The sequence below is a fragment of the Meles meles genome, chromosome 9, assembly GCF_922984935.1.
Source record: "Meles meles chromosome 9, mMelMel3.1 paternal haplotype, whole genome shotgun sequence".
NCBI lineage: Eukaryota > Metazoa > Chordata > Mammalia > Carnivora > Mustelidae > Meles > Meles meles.
The window spans coordinates 66,019,169-66,041,129 of record NC_060074.1 but is presented as its reverse complement, the minus strand read 5'-3'; the positions used below and the strand labels follow the sequence as shown (position 1 = coordinate 66,041,129).

The window sequence follows — 21,961 nt, the reverse complement described above, 5'->3', positions numbered from 1 at the left end:
TATATGCACACACACACACATGCACACACACATGCAATGGAATATTACTCAGCCATAAAAAAGAATGAGATCTTGCCATTTGCAGTAGTATGGACGGACCTAGAGGGTATAGGCTAAATGAAATAAGTCAGGCAGAGAAAGATAAACACCATATGCTTTCACTTATATGTGGAATCTAAAAGATAAAACAAATGAACGAACAAGGAAAAGACTGAAGCAGACCCATAAATACAGAGAACAAGCTGATGATGATGGCCAGAGGAGAAGAGTGCGGGGAGATGGGCAAAGTGGGAGAAGGGGAGTGGGAGGTACAGGCTTCCAGGGACAACATGAATGAGTCACAAGAATGAAAGGCACAGCATAGGGAATATGTCAATAGTACTATAATAGCATTGTATGGGGACAGCTGGGATCTATACTTGCTGTGAGCATAGCACATCATATAAACTTGTTGAATCACACTATGTCATACATCTAAGTAACATTGTATATCAACTACACTTCAATAAAAATTAATTAAACAGTATCACAACCTGGTTAAATCCTTTATGGTAATATGAGCTCACATTTAGGGGACTTACCATCTGCCCATTGCTATTCTAACTGCTTTACAGTACTAACTTATTTAAGCCCCATGACAATAATTTAAGATAGATCTGTATTGTTTTCATCTTTCTAATACACATAGGGACACTGGGACACAGATGTCACTAAACCCCGAGACCCAACCTTACTGCTCTCTTGCTTGTACCCACCCACCTTGTCCCACATTTTTCCTTAAGCTCTTCTTTCCAGCTTATTTCTTAATTCAGGCAAAGGACCCTAACAGGCAGGACATCCCAAAATGGAAACTGAAACTACCCCTTAGGCAATAACAACTGCCCAGAGGAAGAGCTCTGTTGGCCCAGACCACCCAGACCAGTTTGAGGTAAACCCCGCCATTCACACCTGTGCAGATGGACCATGGAGTGACCTCTGGGATGACCAACAGTTGCCTTTATCTCATTATTACCCTAAAATCTCTACCAAGGAAGAGCACAAGCCTCGTTTGTATAACATACAATGTTTCCTTAAGGCACACATGCAGCCTATGCCTGCCTCTATATAGGAACCCATTCACCCTTGCCTGGGGAGTCATGGCTTCAGAAGTTATGCCCCATGACCTCCTTATTTGCTGCAAATAAAATTTCCTTATGTGACAACTCACCTGGTGTAGTTTCTATGACTCACTAAGAAGAGAACTCACGTTGGTTACACAGGATGGTTAAATGACTTACCCAAGGTCATGCAGTGAGTAATGGTGTAGCTGGGATTCATCTGACTCTAACACTTCCATGTTTAGTTACTGCACTACACGGCCGGTCAATGCAAACAGTGGGATACCAAATACCCAAGAATTGACGATGGAGTATAAAATATTTACTTACACATTTTGATGTAGAAACAGGTTGCAAAAGAATAAGTATGATTCTAGTTTGGTACATATATAAGGAAAAAAGATCTGGACACACATACACTAGATAGACAATAGCATACCCCTGACAGCTGAGACTATGGAAGTCTCCTACTTGGCATACATTCCTGGATGATATTCACATCTGAACCAAGCATACATGGCTTCAGAAACAAATAAGACAAATAACACTTAAGAGAGAGTAACAGTCAGACTAACTTTAATTTTTTAAAAGGAAAAACTGATCAGTGAAATGATGTCAGCCAGCCTTGTTAGTTCATACCTCCACACTTTGCACAACGCGGGTTCCTTCTACCTTTATGTTGGCCTAGCTGACTTTGAGTTCTCTCCAAAGCCCAGCTAGTGTCATTTTCCCCAGACAGTACACTCTGACCTTTGTCTACCATTATCCATTGCACATACCTCTTTTGATTTGTTTATCCCGTTGTATTGAAATTATTAGTTTAATGGTCTGCCTCCCACATCCCTCCTGCTCTTTATAACAAAGTGCCTGGAGCAAGGAACTGTTCAATAAATACTTGTTTTCATTTCACTGGATTCCTTACTGAGAAAGTGACCTCATTATCTAGTTCCTTTCCATTGACAAGACAGGCAACGTTACTTCTGGGCAGACCTCTATCTTCAGTTCTCAGGAAGCAGAGTTCAAAACATTGAAGGTGAAGATAAGTGTGACCTTCTGGGCAGGAACTCTAAAATGGGAAATGGCCCAAATGCACTTAAGAATCTCTGACACTCTTATTAAAAATGGCCGTGACAAACAGGAAACTGAAAAGGAATCAAAAGAATCCCCAAGGACCACTTAGAGAACTTGCTTGTAGATTTGTCGGTTAAAAGGGTAGAAAGAGATGAGTTAAGAGTCTTGGGACCAAAGATAAAATCAAAGAGGGGTCTTATGCTTAGAATACATTTGAGAAAGCTGTAGACTAAAATGAGCGATGTTTTGCAAACTTTGCTGAGCATGTCTAAGAGAATTTTCCACTATTTCCCCAGCAAGAGGGATATAAAGGGACAGCCCCTGGGCTTGGGGCAGCTGGCCTGTGTCCTCAGTGACAGAGTGAGCAGGAGGACTGGGCCGCACTGCTGGGTTCTAGGGCTCAGGGGGTCGGACAGAGAGGCTGGCCGGCAGCTCACCACATCTAAGCACCTTGACATACCTTGCCGGGGCCATCCCATTTCTGAGTCCTGGACGAAGCCGACTCCTTGCCTTGTCTGAGCTGACAGACTACAGATACCATCTCTCTGGCCATGTCAGGCCCCTGAGAACCATGGACAGTATTTGCGAGACATGACACCACTCCCACCCATCACCCTCAGGGAGCAGCGTAGAAGCAATCTCATTCTGACTAAATTGCTTTTTTATTTTTAGTCTCTGGTTGCTACAGTGATTAGTGTGCCTAATTTCCATATCTTCCCAAAGCTGAAAAATACATTTCTAAAGCCTTCCTTAATGCATACATTAAAAAAAAAAAAAAAAGTAACTTTGCCTAAACCCTCAGGTTGGGGAAAAAAATCCATCTCATTTAGAAGCACTAATGAGTGTTTTACGCTGTAACAGGAGCAGGGAGGCACACAGGGATACCGGGATTGTCAACAGCCAGCCTGATCTGTAGCATCTGAGCTAACTCTTATGCTCAGTTCATATTAATTATATTGTGGTTTTTAAAACTGCACAAAATAAGCCTTTTTACCACTTTCCGCTTCATAAAGAATAACCTGCTTTTTAAATTGAAGTCCAAAGGGTCATAAGTAACTTTATAAACACACACTAGCCTTGCATTCAGTGTGCTTGGGTGAATTGTCACTGTGCATGTCCCAGTTCCATATATATTAATTTAAAATCTCCAGGCATTAATAGAGAATAAAGATGAAATTAAATAAACTAAATTGCCTCAGACAAATTAGCATACATTTACTTTTCCCTCATAAGCCTTAGGAAATGAAGACTAATGGACAACTAATTAATAATCAAGTCATCCTACAGCCATGATCGATGGCTTTAACTTTAAAAAAAAAAAAAAGCACAAGAAGATTATTTTACAACCAAATGATGTTATCTCTTCATTTGATTACCTATGTCAATAGTCATGTGCATTTACTTACATTTTTCTAAGCTCATCTAGGGCCAGTCTTAGAGATTTCAGTTAATATGCATGCTGGAATGTCCAGGTTAAGGCCTGCTTTAGTCTCCAGGGCAAAATAGGAGTTTGACAGCCTTGCATATGTAAATAAAATGTCACCTGCGGGATTTATTTGTCCTTTCCACCTTGGTTATATATCCACGTTATAAATAATCAATTTATAGTTATTTCCTATAAATCACTGCCAGGTTATGAAGATAGAACCTCAGAAAGAAAACGAAAGCTCTCCAAGTGGTTATTTATTGTGGTGCCTTCCGTGCCCGGAGCTGAGGGGCTGGAGATGGACATGGAGACGAGAGGGAGTTTCACACATTTGGAATTTCGTATGATGTGCCTGCATTACCTATTCGGACGTAGAAACTGATGTATTGGTTAAAGCCGTCCGTATACCTCTGGGACTGAGGGCACATAGGGTTTAAAGCACGTTTACTCAGAACTTAGGTTCAACCACCCAGTTCCACGTATGTGCTTAAAAACACTTGCCCTTCTGTCTTCGTGCTCAAGTTATTTCACCCGTTAGTCGGCTTCTCCCCCAACCGGAAATGGTTCTCCAGAAAATTACTCTTTCTGTCTTTTTGCATCTTCGCGCATTTTATACAATTGGTAATTCATTGATGATTACTCGCTCACTCACTCAGTCATTCAGTGGGGTTTTCAAGCAGCATCCTCTCTGATCCAGGCATAATGAGGTGTCCAACGACAAATAAATTTGAATCCCTCTTACAGGGAGCTCAGTACAATGAAGGAAGGACATATAATACTGTGATAGATTGTATAAAAGAAGTCTGTACAGAAATGTGATGGGAATTCCAAAGAGGTACCCAGCTCATCCCGGCTGGGAAAGGGGAGATGCCAGAAAACACAGGTGAGAGTTGGTCACACCTGCTGGGGGGCACGTATTAATTGTCCGTTAGTGTGTGTTGGTGCATTCGGGGTATTATAAATCCCACAAGAATTCCTTGAGCAGACAGCATGGGGGACCTTGCCATGGGACCTTATAGTTAGTAAGGCTGAAGTGATATAGAGCGTAGACAGTGAAAGATTCGGGCGCCATGTTTTGACTTTAACCCAAAGGTAATTAGAGCCACATAGGGTCTTTTCCCATATAGGGTTTTAAGGACATTGTGATATTCAGATGTGCATTGTAGACTAATCACTCTGACAACAGCATGGAGACTCTTAAAAAGACTGAGCTAAGAATCAGGAAGAGAGGGAGCCTGTTGCCGGGAACCAGGGGAAAAATGGCGAGGCCTTAACTAACACAGAGAGAAAGGGGTAGAGTTTTAAAATGGAACCAGCAGGATTCAGTGATGGATTGGATTGGGAGTAAACAGTGAAGGAGTGAGAGGCTCTAGAGCAAAGCCCAGGCTTCTGGTATCCTCCCTAAAATCCTCTGTGGGAGGCGCCAGAGGGTAGGAATTAATAATAATATAGGCTTTGGAGTGTGAAAAATGTGGGTTCAAAAGTTTGTTATACTATACATTAGTATGCTTATTTGGGGGAAATTTTTTTTTAAAGATTTTTATTTATTTGTCAGATAGAGAGAGAGAGCACAAGCAGGGAGAGGGGCAGAGGCAGAGGGAGAAGCAGGCTCCCCGCCAAGCAAGGAGCCCAGTGTGGGACTCGATCCCAGGATCCTGAGCTGAAGGCAGATGCTTAACTGACTGAGCCACCCAGGTGTCCTGGAGGATATTTCCTAACCCTTTCAAGTTTTGGTTTTCTGATATGCAAACTGGAAGTAAAAATATCACATGCGGGGGTGCCTGGGTGGCTCAGTGGATTAAGCCGCTGCCTTCGGCTCAGGTCATGATCTCAGGGTCCTGGGATCGAGCCCCACATCGGGCTCTCTGCTCCGCGGGGAGCCTGCTTCCTCCTCTCTCTCTGCCTGCCTCTCTGCCTACTTGTGATCTCTCTCTCTGTCAAATAAATAAATAAAATCTTTAAAAAAAAAAAATCACATGCTTCATAGCAGAGTATGCGTAATAAATGTTCAATGACTGTTTATAATTACTGTTACCATTTTAATTTATTTTGGCATAACAAGGCATTATTAAAGATGATTGTTTATTATACATGTAAAGCATTGATGAATACAACTACTATAATTCAAAAACTTGCAAAAACTAACTTGACTACTCACCAAACAGTTTAGAATTCTTTTTTTTAAAAATATTTTTAAAGTTTATTTATTTGAGAGTGAGAGTGTGAGAGAGAGAGAGAGAACAAGAGAGATCACAAGCAGGGACAAGGGTAGAGAGGGAAGCAGACTCCCTGCTGAGCAAGGGAGCCTGATGCAGGACTCCATCCCAGGACCCTAGGATCATGACCTGAACTGAAGGCAGCCACTTAACCAAATGAGCCACCCAGGTATCTGAAACAATTTTGAATTCTTGAGAAGTTTTAGCTAATGCATTTTCTTCTTTCACTAAATTTCCCTTTAATAGGCTGAGGGAGGCATTTTGTATTATTACTTTATTACTCTTGGAACTCAAAGATGGCATTCTCATTTTTTAAAAGAATCCTTACTGCCTCTAAATACTTGAAAATTTCTAGAGATATTATTAGGGTTTTGAAAACAAAGATATTGATTTAAAAAATTAGCTCAAAGTTACAGGCAAATTTCAAGTTCAGGACACAGAATTTTTTTCTTTTTTTACATCTTAGTATTTACCATGTGTTTACTACAAGCAAGGACATTCTTCAACAAAACTATAATACAACCATCAATGGCAGGAAATTAACATTGATTGATTACCACAATCTACTCCTCAGTTCCACCAATTGTCCTAATTACATTCTCCATAGCAACAGGATCCAATTCAGAATCCTGCTTGCATTCAGTTGTCACATCTTTTTAGTGTCTCCTTTGCTCTGGAAGTTTTCAGTCTTTGGTTGACTTTCATGCCATTGACACATTTGAAGATTACCAATTAATTATTTGTAGAATGCCCCTCAATTTGCATGGATCTGATAAATGCATCTTTGGCAGGAGTATCACAGAAGTGATGGACTTTCTTACTGCATCCAATCAAGTGACTCAGGATTTCATTTGTCCCATTACTGATGACATTTACTTGATTAGGATGCTGTCTGCCAGGCTTCTTGGCTGTGAAATGACTACTTTCACCTTTGTAGTTAATAAATATTTTGTGGGGAGGTACCATGAAACTAAGCAAATACCTCGTTCCTTTCAGTTTGAAGTTTAAACTTTCAGTTTATTCATTTGTTAATTTACATGAATTCAGTTTCCCTTTTTATTCAATGCATTATAATCAATTACTATGATTCATTTTGGTGCACAAAGTGTCTCAGATTTGACCAGTGAGAGGCCCTACAACTTGTTTTGCATCCTTAAACCATTTCCCCAACATTCTTTGTGCACTTTCTTGCTTCCTGGCTCAAAAAATCCTCCCTTTCAGCCTGTGCTATCCTGCCCAGCCCAAGATTCAGCCATTTCTTCAGGAGGTTGGTTCCTTTTAGTGGAAAATGGACTTAGGATGGATTAAAAACCAAGACCTGGGGTCCCAGCTGAGCTGGCCAGGGATTCACGGGTGGACAGCTGGGAACGTATTGAGATACACTCTCATACACCCAGAGATATGTTTACCTTTGCACTTATATTGATATCTACCTACATATTGAAAGCCATGACTTTACATGGATGCTTATAATAATTTTAATCCAATACTATACTTATTCCATATTCTTCTGCTCCATATATGTAATTCCCTTTCCTACCAGTAAGACGTTGGCTTCAATTGTTGTTCCATTCCTCTGCATACAGCCGTTCTCCTACTGCAGCCACTCTCACTTTCCATGCTCTGACTTCCTATCCAGGGTGCTCCCCCTCAGGCTTGCCCTCGTCATCCCACCTAGGCTTGATAACTGATGTTGGGCCCCCTCTGCACCCCACACTGATTCTCGGGCTGTACTACCCTCCTCTGCAGACACTTCCATAAGCCCGTGTGGCCTTCAGCACTCCACTCTGGGCCACCCCGTGTCCCTCACCTGGCAGAAACATCCACCCTGCTTTGTCCCGTCCAAGAGCTTTGGAACTGAACAGTTTAGGAAGAGAAGGGAAGGAAGAGAGAAAGAGGCAGAAGGGAGGGTGAGAGTTCTCATTAACACGCTGTATTTCTTCCTATCTTTATTACCAAAGAGTTCTTTGCTAACTTAGCTTTTTCCTCTACCCCTCTAGTGGAGAGATGTCCCAAGGTTCTGATTAGCAGGCAATGGAGAAATGCCCCAGAGCTCTGGCTCTGTATTGCTGCCTACTGGGTCTGAGCCCAAGGCAAAGTTCTACTTCTCTTTGTGCACCCAGCTCTTGATCTGAAACAATGGAAGTAATGATAGTACCTAGTTACAGTCCATCTTGCCAATTTTTGGTAGATATTTCCAAATGAACGAGCTCACCAGCTCAAATTCAAAATGTAGATGTTAACTCATTTTTTTTCCTTCCGAAACTTCTTTATCTTCCTGAAACTCCTATTTCTGTAAATAGAGACATCCATTCTACAAGCATTTATTGAGTGCTAACTATGTAGCGAATGTGTTGGCTAAGGATCCAGATAGAAAAAGCAAGTTCTTTCCCCCCAGGTTGCTTACAGTCCAGAGAGGGGGAGTGTGATAAGTACTGTGATAGAGTTCAGTGGTTGCCCTTTTCTTCTCTAGGAAGAGCACCACATTCCAAGCGACTAAGGCTTTCTGGGCGGAGGAATCCTGTGTTAATCTTGAAGGCCATATGAGAGTTAGCTCTACAGAAAAGAGGTAAAAGGCCTTCGAGGCAGAGTGGGGCCACTGTGCTGGAGATGTAACATAGCATACATAGCCCGTCTGAGACCATGGACTCGGGACCTGGCCAAGAGGCATGGGCAGGGATGAAGATAGACTGAAGGGCATCAGTGGTCAGGCCACAAAGAGGCAGAGGCAATGATAAGGGACTGTTCCCTGGTTCGCACCATGCCCTCTGTCTCCAATGCCCTTCCTCTTCCCACTTGACTCATCCAAATTCATTCTTGGCTTTCACCGTGAAGTCTTTCTCATCTGATTCTGCAGCAACTTCTCCCTCCTCTGAACTTTTCTGTGATTACTATCCTAACAATAGATTTGATAAGATGATAATGATAATGTCATGTCTATAGAGTAATTATCATTTTCAAAAACCTTTGCCTTTATCATAGACTTTAATCTGCATAACAGAATAAGTATCATTTCTTTCAGTGCCCCCTTGATTTATTAAAAATAATCACTGCTTGTGCTCAGCCTCTCTTTTTTTTTTTCTTTAAAGATTTTATTTATTTATTTGACAGAGAGAGATCATAAGTAGGCAGAGAGGCAGACAGAGAGAGTGAGAGGGAAGCAGGCTCACCGCTGAGCAGAGAGCCCGATGTGGGACTCGATCCCAGGACCCCGAGATCATGACCCAAGCCGAAGGCAGCAGCTTAAACCACTGAGCCACCCAGGCACCCCTGCTCAGCCTCTCTAACTGGATGGAGAGCCCCTTCTCTTCCCAGCCTTGCCTCTGGCTTATTTGTATCTCTCACAATGCCCCACACAATGGCTCATGGAGAGTTGTGCTCAGGTCACACATTGACTTCATTTTGATGTGCATTTTATGAATTCATTAGCACTGTGGTTCTGTGTGTTTGCAGCTAACATGGTATACACTGTTTTGTACCTCCTTAGAAATGACTTACAAGTGAATAACCAAGAAATGGTAGTGGGGATATAGTATGTCAGAGTTCTGTTCTATGAACAGTCTAGTGCCTTCAACAGAAAGCGAGAACACTATTTTTAAAGACTCTAGGGACCCTTTTGAGCTCATCTTTGGTGATATGGCTCCAACTGGCCTACCATCCTATGCATTGTTTGCTGGCTGGCTAACTGGGTAGTTACTAGCGTCCTGGTTGAACAAAATTAATAGGAACTGAGAGTTTAATCCTGATGAATCTAACTTACTGCTATGACTCCCCAAAAGAAGGGCTGGTGGCTGCCATTTTATTTCCTCGATGTTCTTCATCTGTAGTACCCCATCCCTCACTCACCCCCTAGGAGTATTTTCCTATGAGATTTCCAGCCCATTCTTAAAATCCAAACCACTGAAGAACTAGTTTCACAACCTACATATCTTCTCTTCTTCTAGTCTGCAATGCACTGGATTATTGAACTGCTTGCACTGATGTAAACCTGTGTTCTGGCTTATACCTTGGTGCTTGCAAGCTCCTTGGGTGAAGCTGGAGAAGGAGGTGCATTCTTTGTGAACTGGAACAAGACAGTGAACTTTGACAATTGAGTTCAGTCATTGGCATAGAAGATTTATTGAGGATCTTTCCAAAGAAGGGTTCCTGATGTAGTTGAGAGCCCTGAAATCTAATCTCAAAAAGAGGGGGTCTAGGGATAAGACCTACAGGGGTGGAAGTCTGAGATCTGTAAGGAGAATGAAAGCAGGTGGATAAGGAAAAAGCCAAGGACAGTTGAAATGCAGTAGGACTCAAAGCAGCCCGTCTTCAGAAACAAATGCAAACATTGGAAGAAGCATAAGGTACTGAGAAGGTATGTCTAAGTTTTTAAATCAGTCGGGTCTGGGTCAAATCTCAATTCGACTGCTTGTTAGTTGGGTGACAGAAAATAAGTCACTAACTCTCCCGAGCCACAATCCCTGTTACCGAAGACAGGTGGTGGAGGCGTGCTGGTGAAGGCCTGGCCGTGGCTTACCCAAATAGACAAACCCATGAATAAAACTCTGATTTGTAGCTTCTGCGAAACCAGGCAGGCTCACTCAGAAGCTGTAAAACCTACCAACAGCAAGGATGGTTGCTGGACGCATGCCTCCCCCAGAGGGGTGTTCTGGAAATTGCGGTCATCCATCAATACCCTGTCCCTGAGCGGCCTTGGAACCACACAAAGAAAGGTGCGAACAGTAAGTAACAACAACAAAGGACGCCATTCAGTCTGGAAGTCTGCGCTCTCCCTAAGGCTCTCCCCTGGCTGACCCCGGCCCATTGGTCATATTTTTTCAAGCTGCTTTCCTCAGAGGAAACCTGGAGGCTCTTCCTGTCCTGGGTCTTAACATCTTTGCGGTAAAAGCTTCCACCTCTCGTTCTCTGCCCAGACCTAATATATTGCCTGTGGATTGAAGCCTCAATAGCCCTTTGTCCTTTATTTCTTCCAGTGGCCACGTGCTCATCACCCCACCCGGTCATGGGGTGCCCAGCACAGCCCTGAAGTCACCGCTGACCCACATGAGGTTGGAGTGGTTTTCTCCATCATGGTTGGGATGGGCATGGTTTCTCTTTCATCAAAGAGGACAACAGACGAGATTGTGCTGCCCCCTGCTTTGCTCCCTGAAGGGCTTCCCATCACTCTTACCCTGACACTTGCTCTCCTCACCATGGGACACAGGCCCTATGTGATCTGCCCCTTCCTAAACTTTAGAATGTCCTCACTCACGCTCTCCACTTTGTTTCTTTTGCTTCATCACATTGGCCTTCCTGCTGCAACTCGAAACTTCCAGTCTATTCCTGTCTTAGAGCCTTTGTGTTTCTGGCCCCCACTGCCTGGTCTGTGACCACCTAGGATCCTGTCCCTAGCATCCTGTCTGTCAGGTCTCAGCCCGAGTCACCTGTCCATGAGGTGTCAGAGACCGTCCAGTCTGAAGAGCCCTGGAAGTCACCATATGATCACTTTGTTTCCTCATGACTTTTGTTCTTGGTCACTGTGTGAAATTACCTTGTATGATGGGCAGACTTATGTCTCCCAAAATTCACGTTCAAGTCCTAGCCCCTGTATCCCAGGAGATAACTGTATTGGGAGACAGGGCTTTTAGAGAGATAATTAGGTAACTTTTCCATTTATGCATTCTGTGTACACATCCCTAAAAGCTCCAGAAATAGAGTGCATATATGAATCAATATTTATTGCAGAAGATAGAGGATGTTAACTTTCTCCAAATTACAATACCCTTGAAACTTTGTTTTGTCCCTTTTGTTGGAAAAATGAAACTAAGATGAAAATTTCATCAATGGTGAAAAAGAGGTGATTAAGGTAAAATGGAGCCTTCAGGGGGAGCCCCAATCCAATATGACTGCCATCCTTAAAAGAAGGGATTAGGACACAGACAGATGCACAGAGGAGTGACTGTGTGACGGCACAGTGAGAAGGCCAGCTAAGAAGACAGGCTGTAGAAGAAATTAACCCTGCTGACTGGACTTCCAGCCTCCAGAACTGGGGAAAATAAATTGCTGGTGTTCAAGTAACCCAGCAACCTAACACTCTGCACTTCTTTGTGTTTTCTTTCTCTTCCTAGAAGGGACCGTATCTGTATTCTCTACCCTTCCGTCCTTAGTGCCATAACCATTCCTGGCACCTGGTGGGCCCTCTATAAATATTTTTAAGTGATCAAAAGATGCAGTCAGGAACCCAAGCCTTTGTTGTTCAAGTTATCTTTGGCCATACAAATATTTTCATCATTCATTGAGTTAAAAAAACAGCCCAGCCTTTTGGGTAAAGAATTGCTTCAAAACTTAGTCACGAGGGCGCCTGGGTGGCTCAGTGGGTTAAAGCCGCTGCCTTTGGCTTAGATCATGATCTCAGGGTCCTGGGATCGAGCCCTGCATCGGGCTCTCTGCTCAGCAGGGAGCCTGCTTCCCTCTCTCTCTCTGCCTGCCTTTCTGCCTACTTGTGATCTCTCTCTCTGTCAAATAAATAAATAAAATCTTAAAAAAACAAAAACAAAACCCAAAACAAAAAACACTTAGTCACGAGCACCAGAGCTTAGAGCTTTCACACTTCTGTTCTATGAGTGTTCCGGCAATTCAGCTCCCTCTCCTCAGTTCTTTTCTGTTTCTAGACACTTCTCCAGCCTCAGACCTCCGTCCTCTTCCCCTGATGTGCTTTATCCCTGGGTCTGGGAGGCTGGTACCACAGGCGGCTTCTCTAACTTGAGCACAGCCACCATGCCTCTCAGCTGCTGTGCTGAGAGAAGCTGTATCCCCCATCCCCCAACACACACAACAGCAATGCCAAGTTCGGAGTCAGTGACCAAGTGCTTTCTCACGCTCTTCTTTCCTCAACAGAGGGCAGGTTAACTGCTAAGAGCTCGCATCTTACCAACGCTCTCTGAAGTGGGTTCATTTGTTTCTCCCACAAATATTTGCTGTGTGCCATTCTGTGCCAGGCTCCAGGTGGGAATGCAGGAACGCCAGCCTGATGCGGGCTCCTCTGTTTTCTCCCCACCACGTCTCTGCTCTATCCAGTGAGGGACTGACCCCTACAACTTCTGTGGTTCCCACCGACAACTTTCTGAGTTCAACCAATGGGGGCGGAGGCATGAGAAAGCAGGGAGAGTGGTGTCAGCGTCTTTGTTCCCCAGCCCACAGCACAGCCTCTCCTCCAAGATGCTCTCTCTCATTGGCATCTGGTCCCAGCCCAGGGTGCTAACGGCTCCCCATGCTTGCTGGCCTCTGGGTGCTTTATCTTTCCTAATCTTGCCCACTCCTCTGACAGCAGTCTTTTTCTTGAAGTTTCTCCAAAGGAATCATCTGACGATGACTCTGTTTCCTGCCTAGATAGTTTGTATCCTGACAGATACAGACTTTATATATTTTTTAACTTCAGTGTTTAGGAATGACAGAAACTTTGTTTCCTTGTGCTACAGCGGCTTTGGGGAGAATCAAGGGTGTGGCCCTCAGGCTCTGGTCACGACGGTCATTGGTTCTGACCAGGTGTCCTGGTCCTGGTAGATCCAGGTGTCCGACCCCCATGGCTGGCTGTCGTGCCGTCTGTCACTCTTGTCGGTACTGCGGCTGCTGCTCCTGGTGAAGCAAGTGCAGGGTTGGTGGAAACAGAACTGGGGGCAGAAATACCATGTGCCGAAGCCGGATGTGGCAGCCCCAGGAGTCAGGGGCTCGGAGACGCTGAGCCATGGTATGGCTAATTGCGAGGTAACACTTCGCTTACAGAACTGGAAGAGTTCATGGCCCTCCAAAGTGGCGTAGTAGCCTGTAGCCTGTCTTTCTCTGCCTTGGAGAAAGTTTGGTAGTTTATTAGGCCTACTCATGCTTGCAATCAGATTGTGGTTGGGGGTGGCTGTAATATTTGTAAGATTTTTAATAGGACATCTGCTTTATTTTTCATAATACTGGTGGGGGGATGGTGGGGTGTCAGTGCTATTTTTATGGCTCTGGAGATATTCGATGACATAAGCTTAGAGCGGAAGAGCAGCCAGGGAAGACAGTGTTACACAGGAGATGCATAGAAAGAGGGAAAGAAGCCCTAACAAAGGAGGGCATGGGCTCAGAGAACATATCAGTCAAGCTCCTTTGAGCTGTGCATACACTGACAGCGATGGGTCTGGGTGTGCTGTGCTCTGGGTGGTTTGTCCTGAGAGCTTCTTGTCATGATTTGGAAAAATCAGTGCAGTCTGATATATGTGAACTCTTATCTCTAGAAATAATATTTAATATTTTTCCAGAATGAAGCACTACACACAAATGTAACATTAAAGTTTTTATATCTTAATTTCCAAAGAGATAGTGCAACCTATGAGATATATATATATCACACACAAATGTGTTAACTATGTTAAATTAATATTTATTAAGTGGAGCACATGGTGTCAGATGGTGAACCGAAGCTCAGTAATAGACCACAAGAGAACTTGAAATAGAGAGGTTTATTATTCACAGGTCATGCAGGGAGCTACACACACGGCTTGCCTCAAGGGGCTACATGGGTGGGTGATGGCAGGGTGAAGACTGGGACAGGACTTGGGGCACATGCCTTCATTAGGGTCTGTGAGTAGAGTGCTTTGGGCTTCCTGGGCTAAGACTGGATGGGTCAATGTAAAAGGGTGGGGTTTTGGTAAACCCCATGGCGGTCTTACTAGGGGCAACATAAAGCCTTCAAGGCACTGGAAGGGGAGATGTTGATCACAGGGGCTACTGGGGAGGTCATATCAGGGACTTGCATTTGCTTGTGAGTCTCAGGGCTACTCTGCAGGGTGTGCACCTGTTTGAGGGGCTAGGCTCAGTTTAGGGTCCCTGCAGGGCACCTTGCAAACAAAATGGATACTGGGCAGCAATACTATGGAATAGCTTAGCTAAATTCCTGACAAGATAGAGATATATATGTTGTATGTTATATATATGTAGTCATATATATATATATACACACATATATATGACATATAAATATAATAATACTATCTTTTCAGTAATCATAATGATAACTGGGATTTAAGGAAAGTTTGCAAGAAACAAGGGATGATGTGTGCCCTGAAATAAATCCTGTCCAGGATGATGAGACGTATTACCCACAGCAGACGAAGAGCGCTTACAGAAAATGTCATTGACACTTGACTCTTAATACTTATCTTTATTATGAAAAGTGTTTCCAAAGTAAAATGATCCTCATAATGATTGCTTCCAGAGATCAAGAATGAATAATTATATTTTCATATAAAAATCAGCAAAACACAGTAACAATACATAAAATAATTCTAATTGGCTAACAGTACATCATTCCATTTCTGACAGAGATGCTCAAGCACTGAATTGTCTTAAGAAAACAAGTAAGCTTTTGTCACCTATCCTATTTCTCACTGCAAATTGAAAAAAAAAAAAATCAAATCCCCAAAGAAACCCTCTCCCCCTTGCTTGGCCACAAATGGCTATGGAGGTAACCGATTCTATGGGCACACCAAAAGCTGATGAGAATCATAGGCTTAGAGGCTTTACGAAACTTTTGGAAATCAAACTTGGAGGGGGTATTCCATCTTTAATGAGTCTCTAAGTTAAACTCCCAGAATTGCCACAGAAATGTTGCTATTATAGAGCTCATTTATCTTTGGCAACTAATCTTTAAAAGCCTCTAATTTTTTAAAGGCAGTTTTACGACAGTTTAGGAAAATGACTGTAGATCCAAGAGAAAAAAAAATGATCTAAGATCTAATTTTTCACTTAACATAGAAATCATACCAACAGCTGTTGTCCCTGGTTTCCAGGCCATGCAACATATAGCAAAACAGGAAACCAAGCTTTCATGGGCCTCTGGAGGAAAACAAGCTTACGTGGGCCCAATACTTTTTAAGAAAAATGGAATCAGTTGGAGAAAAGAAGTGTGGTCAACCACTGATCCAAAGTCTGTTGGGAAGTTGATGGCAGATAAGTGACAATATTTTGGTTTCTTCTTATCAAGAGTTCCAGGAGGCTGAGAGGAATGTGGGTGGATGAGATGAACAGATAGATCCTAGGCTAACCGACCCCTCCCATCAGTTCCTGGCAATCTTGAGAAGACCTAGTCTTGTGAAGACGCCATAGGACAGGCCATCTGACTGCAGAGACTTTTATTTCTTTGAGCTGATGAGGTCCTAGCTTGTGGTCCTTTGCTAAGCCATTCCGTTCAAAGGCTTCGAGGCTGAACTTCAGTTACAAAGAACTGGAAAAGGTTCAGGTTCTCCTTTCCGTGTCTGCGGAGCTTACAAACTGTTCCTTATAATGCTTTATGTTCTCTAATCAAGTTTTCTCCATGAAAACGAGCATCAGCGATGTTCCCTCTGAATATATATGAGAGACATTAAAACGGCACAGAGTGGACAAATAGATGGCCTCCCCAGCATCTACTAAGTGTCCCTTAGAGGAAGGGAGGGGACCGTATACATAAAGGCGGACCACAGCGTCCTTCTCTGGCCTGCTTCCATCAAGAACTACTGTGGCCACAGTGAACCAGTACCAATTACTATCTGCTGCATTATGCATGACTTCAAGGACTGCTTATGATTGCTGAGGGTATTCCTTTCATGAACAGCATGCTGGAGAGCAAGTGTAATAACCAGAGCTAACTGCATTTTCTCGTCCCGTATGAGTCACCTAAAAACTGAAGCGGCTTGTCATCACTTTCTCATCAGGCTGAGTTTGACCTAATTTGTTTTTTTCTTAATTGAATGTCTAAAGATTTCAGGGTTACTATTTATCTACAAAGCAGAATCAGCCAAAGACAAAAAAAAAAAAAAAAGTAAGCTAATTAGTATCTTAAGACCTCAACTATCACAGGAAATGTAAACATTTAACCTTTTGTTTCCAAAGGATTTCTTGAAGCCTCTCTGGACATTAATGACATCATCACATACACAAACAAACAGAATCTCTTAACACCTTTGGAATTATACTGTACACTTCAAATTAAGAAAAAACACTCAAATATTCAGGCAACTTTGGCATTAACATTTCTGAGAAAGGGACAAAAATAACTCGATATAAAGTCATGAACAGAATGGGAACAATCATGGGTGTCCATTAAGTTTTCTCGGAAGAGCTCTTTTGCAAAGACTCAGGTGAACTGAAATCTCCTTTTTTATATCAGCCCAAATAATGATGAGGTTCAAACACACGAAGTGGGAGATCCAGGCCCTTCCTGCCTCATATGAAAGGATGTAGTTCATTCAAACCCAACCTCTACCAAATACTCAGAATGGAAAGTTGGCAACAGAATGGGACATTCTGAGGTTCAACCACCATTTTGGCTAAACATGGTCTGATTTTATCTCACTAAAGAGTGATTTCTCTCACCCAACTGCTTGCTTTCTTTGGGGAGTCTACCTTTCTTCCTAGCCCATCATTCTCTGATACCTGTTTCATTATCTGATGGTACCTCAGGCCACCATCTGTCTAGCAGCCTGGCAGGAGTTGGATGATAACAAAACTTTGGGGTGAAACAGCAACCATATGCATTTTCCCCAACATTCAGCTTAATCATCCAAAATACTGATAGTTATTTAATTCTCCAAATGTGTACCACTAAATTTGGAAATGTGAACTACATTTGGCTTATATGCTGACCTTAGGCCCTCTGTGATCTTAGCCCGAGGCAAGAGAAAGGATGCTACCAACTCTCAGCTGGGTGAGTGGCATGAACAGGAAGTTGAGAGGGAGGTGGGAAGTTTCTCTTATATACAGTGGATAGTTTTTATGAAAAGAATATGGATAAGGATGAGTCAGTGCTCTTTTGGTTTTATGTTTTTGGAGAAACATAAATGTACATACATAGATCACACACTGTCATATCATTTTTTGACCCAAGGCAAATTCTACTTGTTTTCTACTTTTTTTCTCCACTAAGAGATCTAGAAAAGCTATACAGCATTAGAGAATAAAATATTACTTTTTCTAGACTCCTTCCTACACACCCCTTGGTACCCTGGAAAGGTTTGAATATGACCAGGAGGAAGGAGCTATCAACAGGGGCTAAGGTAATTAATGGGAAACAACACTGTCAGTAACCTACAGCTGCATACACAAAACACACTTCCAAAGCTATGGCCTGGCACAAGTAGAAGATAAGATATCTCACGTATTTTTCTCTCTCGGTCTTATCATGCCACCATGATAAGGGGAAGGAGTAGACAGAAATATATTATTTTGCATCTTAACAGGTCTACAAACACCACTTTGATTAATCAAAATGAACTCTTTGCCCTAAAATGCAAAATGAAATAAAAATCTATAGATACCCAGGGGACTGTGTTAAGTGAACGTCACTGGTCACTGAGGTTCCGAGTGTTCTCAGTCCTCCTTCCAAGGGACTTTTGGGAAAAACAAAAAATTGCTTAGATTTGCTTTTGCTAAGGACAGACTCAGTTTACTTCTTTCCATGCAACTCCGCCAAATCATTAATTTATGAGCCAATCTTTTGAAATTATTCTTCTGTGGTAGAGTATTAGATGACCCGAATTTGAACACATGGTGGTTCTCTGGTTTATTTCTCCCTTTTGAAGACTTGCCCCAGACACTACAGCAAGGTACAATTCACTCTTCTTCCCCATAGTTTAGTTGATAAGAAAGGAAACTTGCACCGTCTCAACATTTTTCAGCTGTAATATGCTGTTTCATTTTATATATCTGTATTTTAGCAGATGTTCAGATGACTAACAAGAAATTTTGATGTTTTATGACTGGTCTCAAACCATCCACAAATTACACTCCTAAACATACCCCTGTTTTGTGAAATAAAATAAGGTTTTATGAGAAGAATTAGTTGCATCCTTTTCTCAATAAACAAGCAGACATATGTCTAAGGCTCTTCATTTATCATTGGGCCTTATCAGAAACAGACTATTTCATATGTAGATGGGGAAAGATTTAATATTATGGTGTGAGGTTTTTTCTGTTTGGGAGCATTATCTTTACTAACGCACAGGTTGCATATTGTGGGCACAAAGATTTATTTCAAATTTTTCAAAAGTTTGAATCGAATGTGAATAGCTGTAAGCAGGACATGCACTCCTTAGTATTTCTGATGCTGCGGTCTTTACTATCCCCTAACTCACACATTTATGCTACTTACTACATTGTGGTGTTAGACTCTTGTTTTGTTTTGTTTATGAAATAAGTGTTTGTAATACCTTTTTATTCCCCCTCACTAAAAGTTGGAAGGGAAGAGATAAAATCTTTGGTTTATGTGAATGGTTTTCTTATTTAGACATAAATAACACTGCCGTGTAAGGAGACTATAGCAACTTATTTTCAGCAGTCTTTCTCATTGCTGATATTGCCATAGTCCAGGAGAAGTTTAATTATTCTTTTTGGAAATAGCTCCGTTTGAATAAAAACTCCTGGAAACTGAACAAGTCTTCAAAGAAGCAAACCAGAAGGCTTCAGGCGCAACACTGCTCAGTTTCTAGCAACAGGAGAATCAGTCTGGGTCATATTTAAGGAGAAAAGACAAACAGTAAAATTGTCCTTCTCCCATTGGCTTTATTTTGCTCAGAAAAATCCAAACACCAAGATCAAATACTAGATAGCGCACTTCCTCGAATGCTGGCTACAAGAAAGCGCTTTGGGCTATGGCTGACCTTTGCCAGCTGTTCAAAGTCTCCTTTGCTGGGCCAAAATACACTTAGCTCCTTTTTTTTTTTTTTTTTCATGACAAGACAGGAGATTGTGGCAATTATAGGGGTAGTGCTGAAATCTGGTTGAAATCAGCTTTCTCTTTCTGTTATTCTCAGAGCATGGGACAAATTCCCAGTAGTAAGAGCAATTTCACTATCTCTAACTATGACCTTAAGTAAAGGTCCTCCTTCAGAGCCAGAACACTGACCTCATAAGAGGGAATAAAAACAACAACAACAAGAACACACAAACACACACAAACCTCTGTAACCTACAAAGTTCATCTCCAGCTGGCTACCGTACTCACTGGGGATATCCTGGCCATGTGCACAAGAAATGATGTCTCTTCCATAGCAATTTAATACAAAACAATTTCTTAAAGTTCTCAAAAAACCATAGTTTTTAATTTGAGCTGTGCGAATCGACCATGAAGAGTGGCAATTAAAAAGCCTAGCTCATCCTGCTTAAACTTCACACAGGGAAAATGGTCACTGAGGCTATATAGGCAATTTCAAAACAGGCACAGTAACACAAAGAAAGCAAACCTATTCGGAGCAGTACGAGAATCTTGCTCTGGGTTTTGCGTGCTCTAAGTGCCAAGGTAAGCTGAGACTCCTATCAAACTGAGTTACAGCAATAGAAAGGGTTGTAGAAGCACATGGAGCATCTCCCTCACTGTCATGAACCCAGAGAGTAAAAGGGGTGAGGAAACCCTCTTTTATCCACAGATTTACAAACAAAAAAGAAATATAAATAATATTCTAAGACAGTACAAATGCAAATACTGTTCCCTTGTGTCAATTACATACAGCATGCCTACGTATAGAGAATGGTAATTCTTCTTCATTCACAGACAGGACATATGGCAGTGCACTATTCAAAATGCTTTGATAATCCTAATTTTTTTTTTCTGGTGCTGAGATATAATGAAAGGAACTGCATTTGCAACTTATTAAATACTTCCAGGAACAAACAGGTCACTTTGTTCGGGACTTGTAGTTTTGAGGAACTAATCATCCACGGAGCAAGACCCAGTCAGGAGGTACCCGTTGGTACCGCTGGTCCCATTGGTGGTGGTCGCCGTGTGAGGGTTCTTCCCTGGAGGTTCGGAGTCTTCCTCATCTGAGCTGGACTCGATATCACTTCGGTCGTCCTTGGACACCTGTGGAATACAAGAAGGTGAGTGTAACCAGCTCCTAAGGAATCATTAAGGCATGGCATGGTCGGAAGAGTACACATAATCATCCATGAAGGGAAACAGATGGAAACGTTAAAAATCTAAGAGGATAGGTACATTGCTGCAATAGTTCTCCTGCAAGGGAGATACGCAATTTGGGTGTGGAAGTCAGTTATTGAGGAATGGAATGTAAGTGGGTTTAGGCATTACAGGGGCCTAGGCATTAAGGTACCTTAATAGAACCTTAATAGTTCTTTGCACAATGAGATGTACTAGATCCTGAAACCCACTCTTACTGGTAAAGTGACATGTTATAAAATTGGAATGATATTATAGGAATTTGGTACAAATGGATCAATTTACTCTCACATGTCACATTCCCCATGAGAATCCTGTAAAGGATTTGTCGCACTAATGGAGGGATACACTAGCTCAGATAATTTAAAGCACCATTCTTATTTGGCTTTGTAATATATTATTTTATGACTTAATTTGTTTTTTTCTTCTGTCTTCTAAAATCAAGTAGAAATTTTATTTTATACACTACATAACAACTCGTGGCAGCAGGAGGCATTTTGGGAACCTGCTGCGTGAGGTCTAGTTTAAAACATTTCCCAAAGAAAATCTATTGACCTGATCATCACAACTGGGCTTCCATCGTTCCAGAGTTCTTCAGTCCTCTGCCCAGTCTCATTATGTAATGAGGATGGCAAGCTCAGGCACAGCATATGTGCCGCCATAAAGGACAAAGTCACAGTCTAGCAAGGAAGTAATTTAGGGAGAGATTAAGAAAACACTCAACTGCTTTTAAAATTAAAATAGTTTGAACCTCCTACTCCATCCGTCTAAACTATGGTAAGCATTTTTACCCAACATGCCTGACGGCCTCCGAGTAACCGAGCCCTGTTCACTTGTTTTTCGAGTGGGGTGGCAAAAGGGACCTGGAGGCCTGGCGGCCTGGCTTCATCAAAGCTTCCCCAAATCTAGCTGCCTGTCTTTCTCTAAGAAGTGCGCTGGCATTCTCCTGGGAGGTGTATCCAAATGAACTGCGAGCTTTTTCACATCACATCCTCCCTGTGCCCCCCATGCCACTCACGGGAGAAACCACTGTGGCTTCAGGACAACGTCATCACTGTCAGGTGGGTGGGGAAGAGGCCGTGTGAGAGCTCAGAACTGCTGCTCCTTTCTCACCAGAAACAACCAAATAAATACAGTACAAATGGACTGCATTCCAGGGCCCCTCAGACGAGACTGAATGCACACGGACTGTCTCCAAGACTACTTAGAT

At 42.4% G+C, this 21,961-nt stretch overlaps 1 protein-coding gene across 2 annotated transcripts in view; it reads right to left on the bottom strand.

Annotated features, from left to right (window-relative positions):
* Positions 1 to 14,970: 14,970 nt before the first annotated feature.
* CERS6 (ceramide synthase 6) overlaps positions 14,971 to 21,961 on the bottom strand; it is a 317,644-nt gene continuing 310,653 nt past the window's right edge. For both annotated transcript variants that reach the window (XM_046019311.1, XM_046019312.1), the window contains one exon: positions 14,971 to 20,658. In XM_046019311.1, coding sequence (XP_045875267.1) covers positions 20,506 to 20,658 — 153 coding nt within the window. In that variant the 3' untranslated portion in view covers positions 14,971 to 20,505. The remainder of the gene's footprint in view (positions 20,659 to 21,961) is intronic.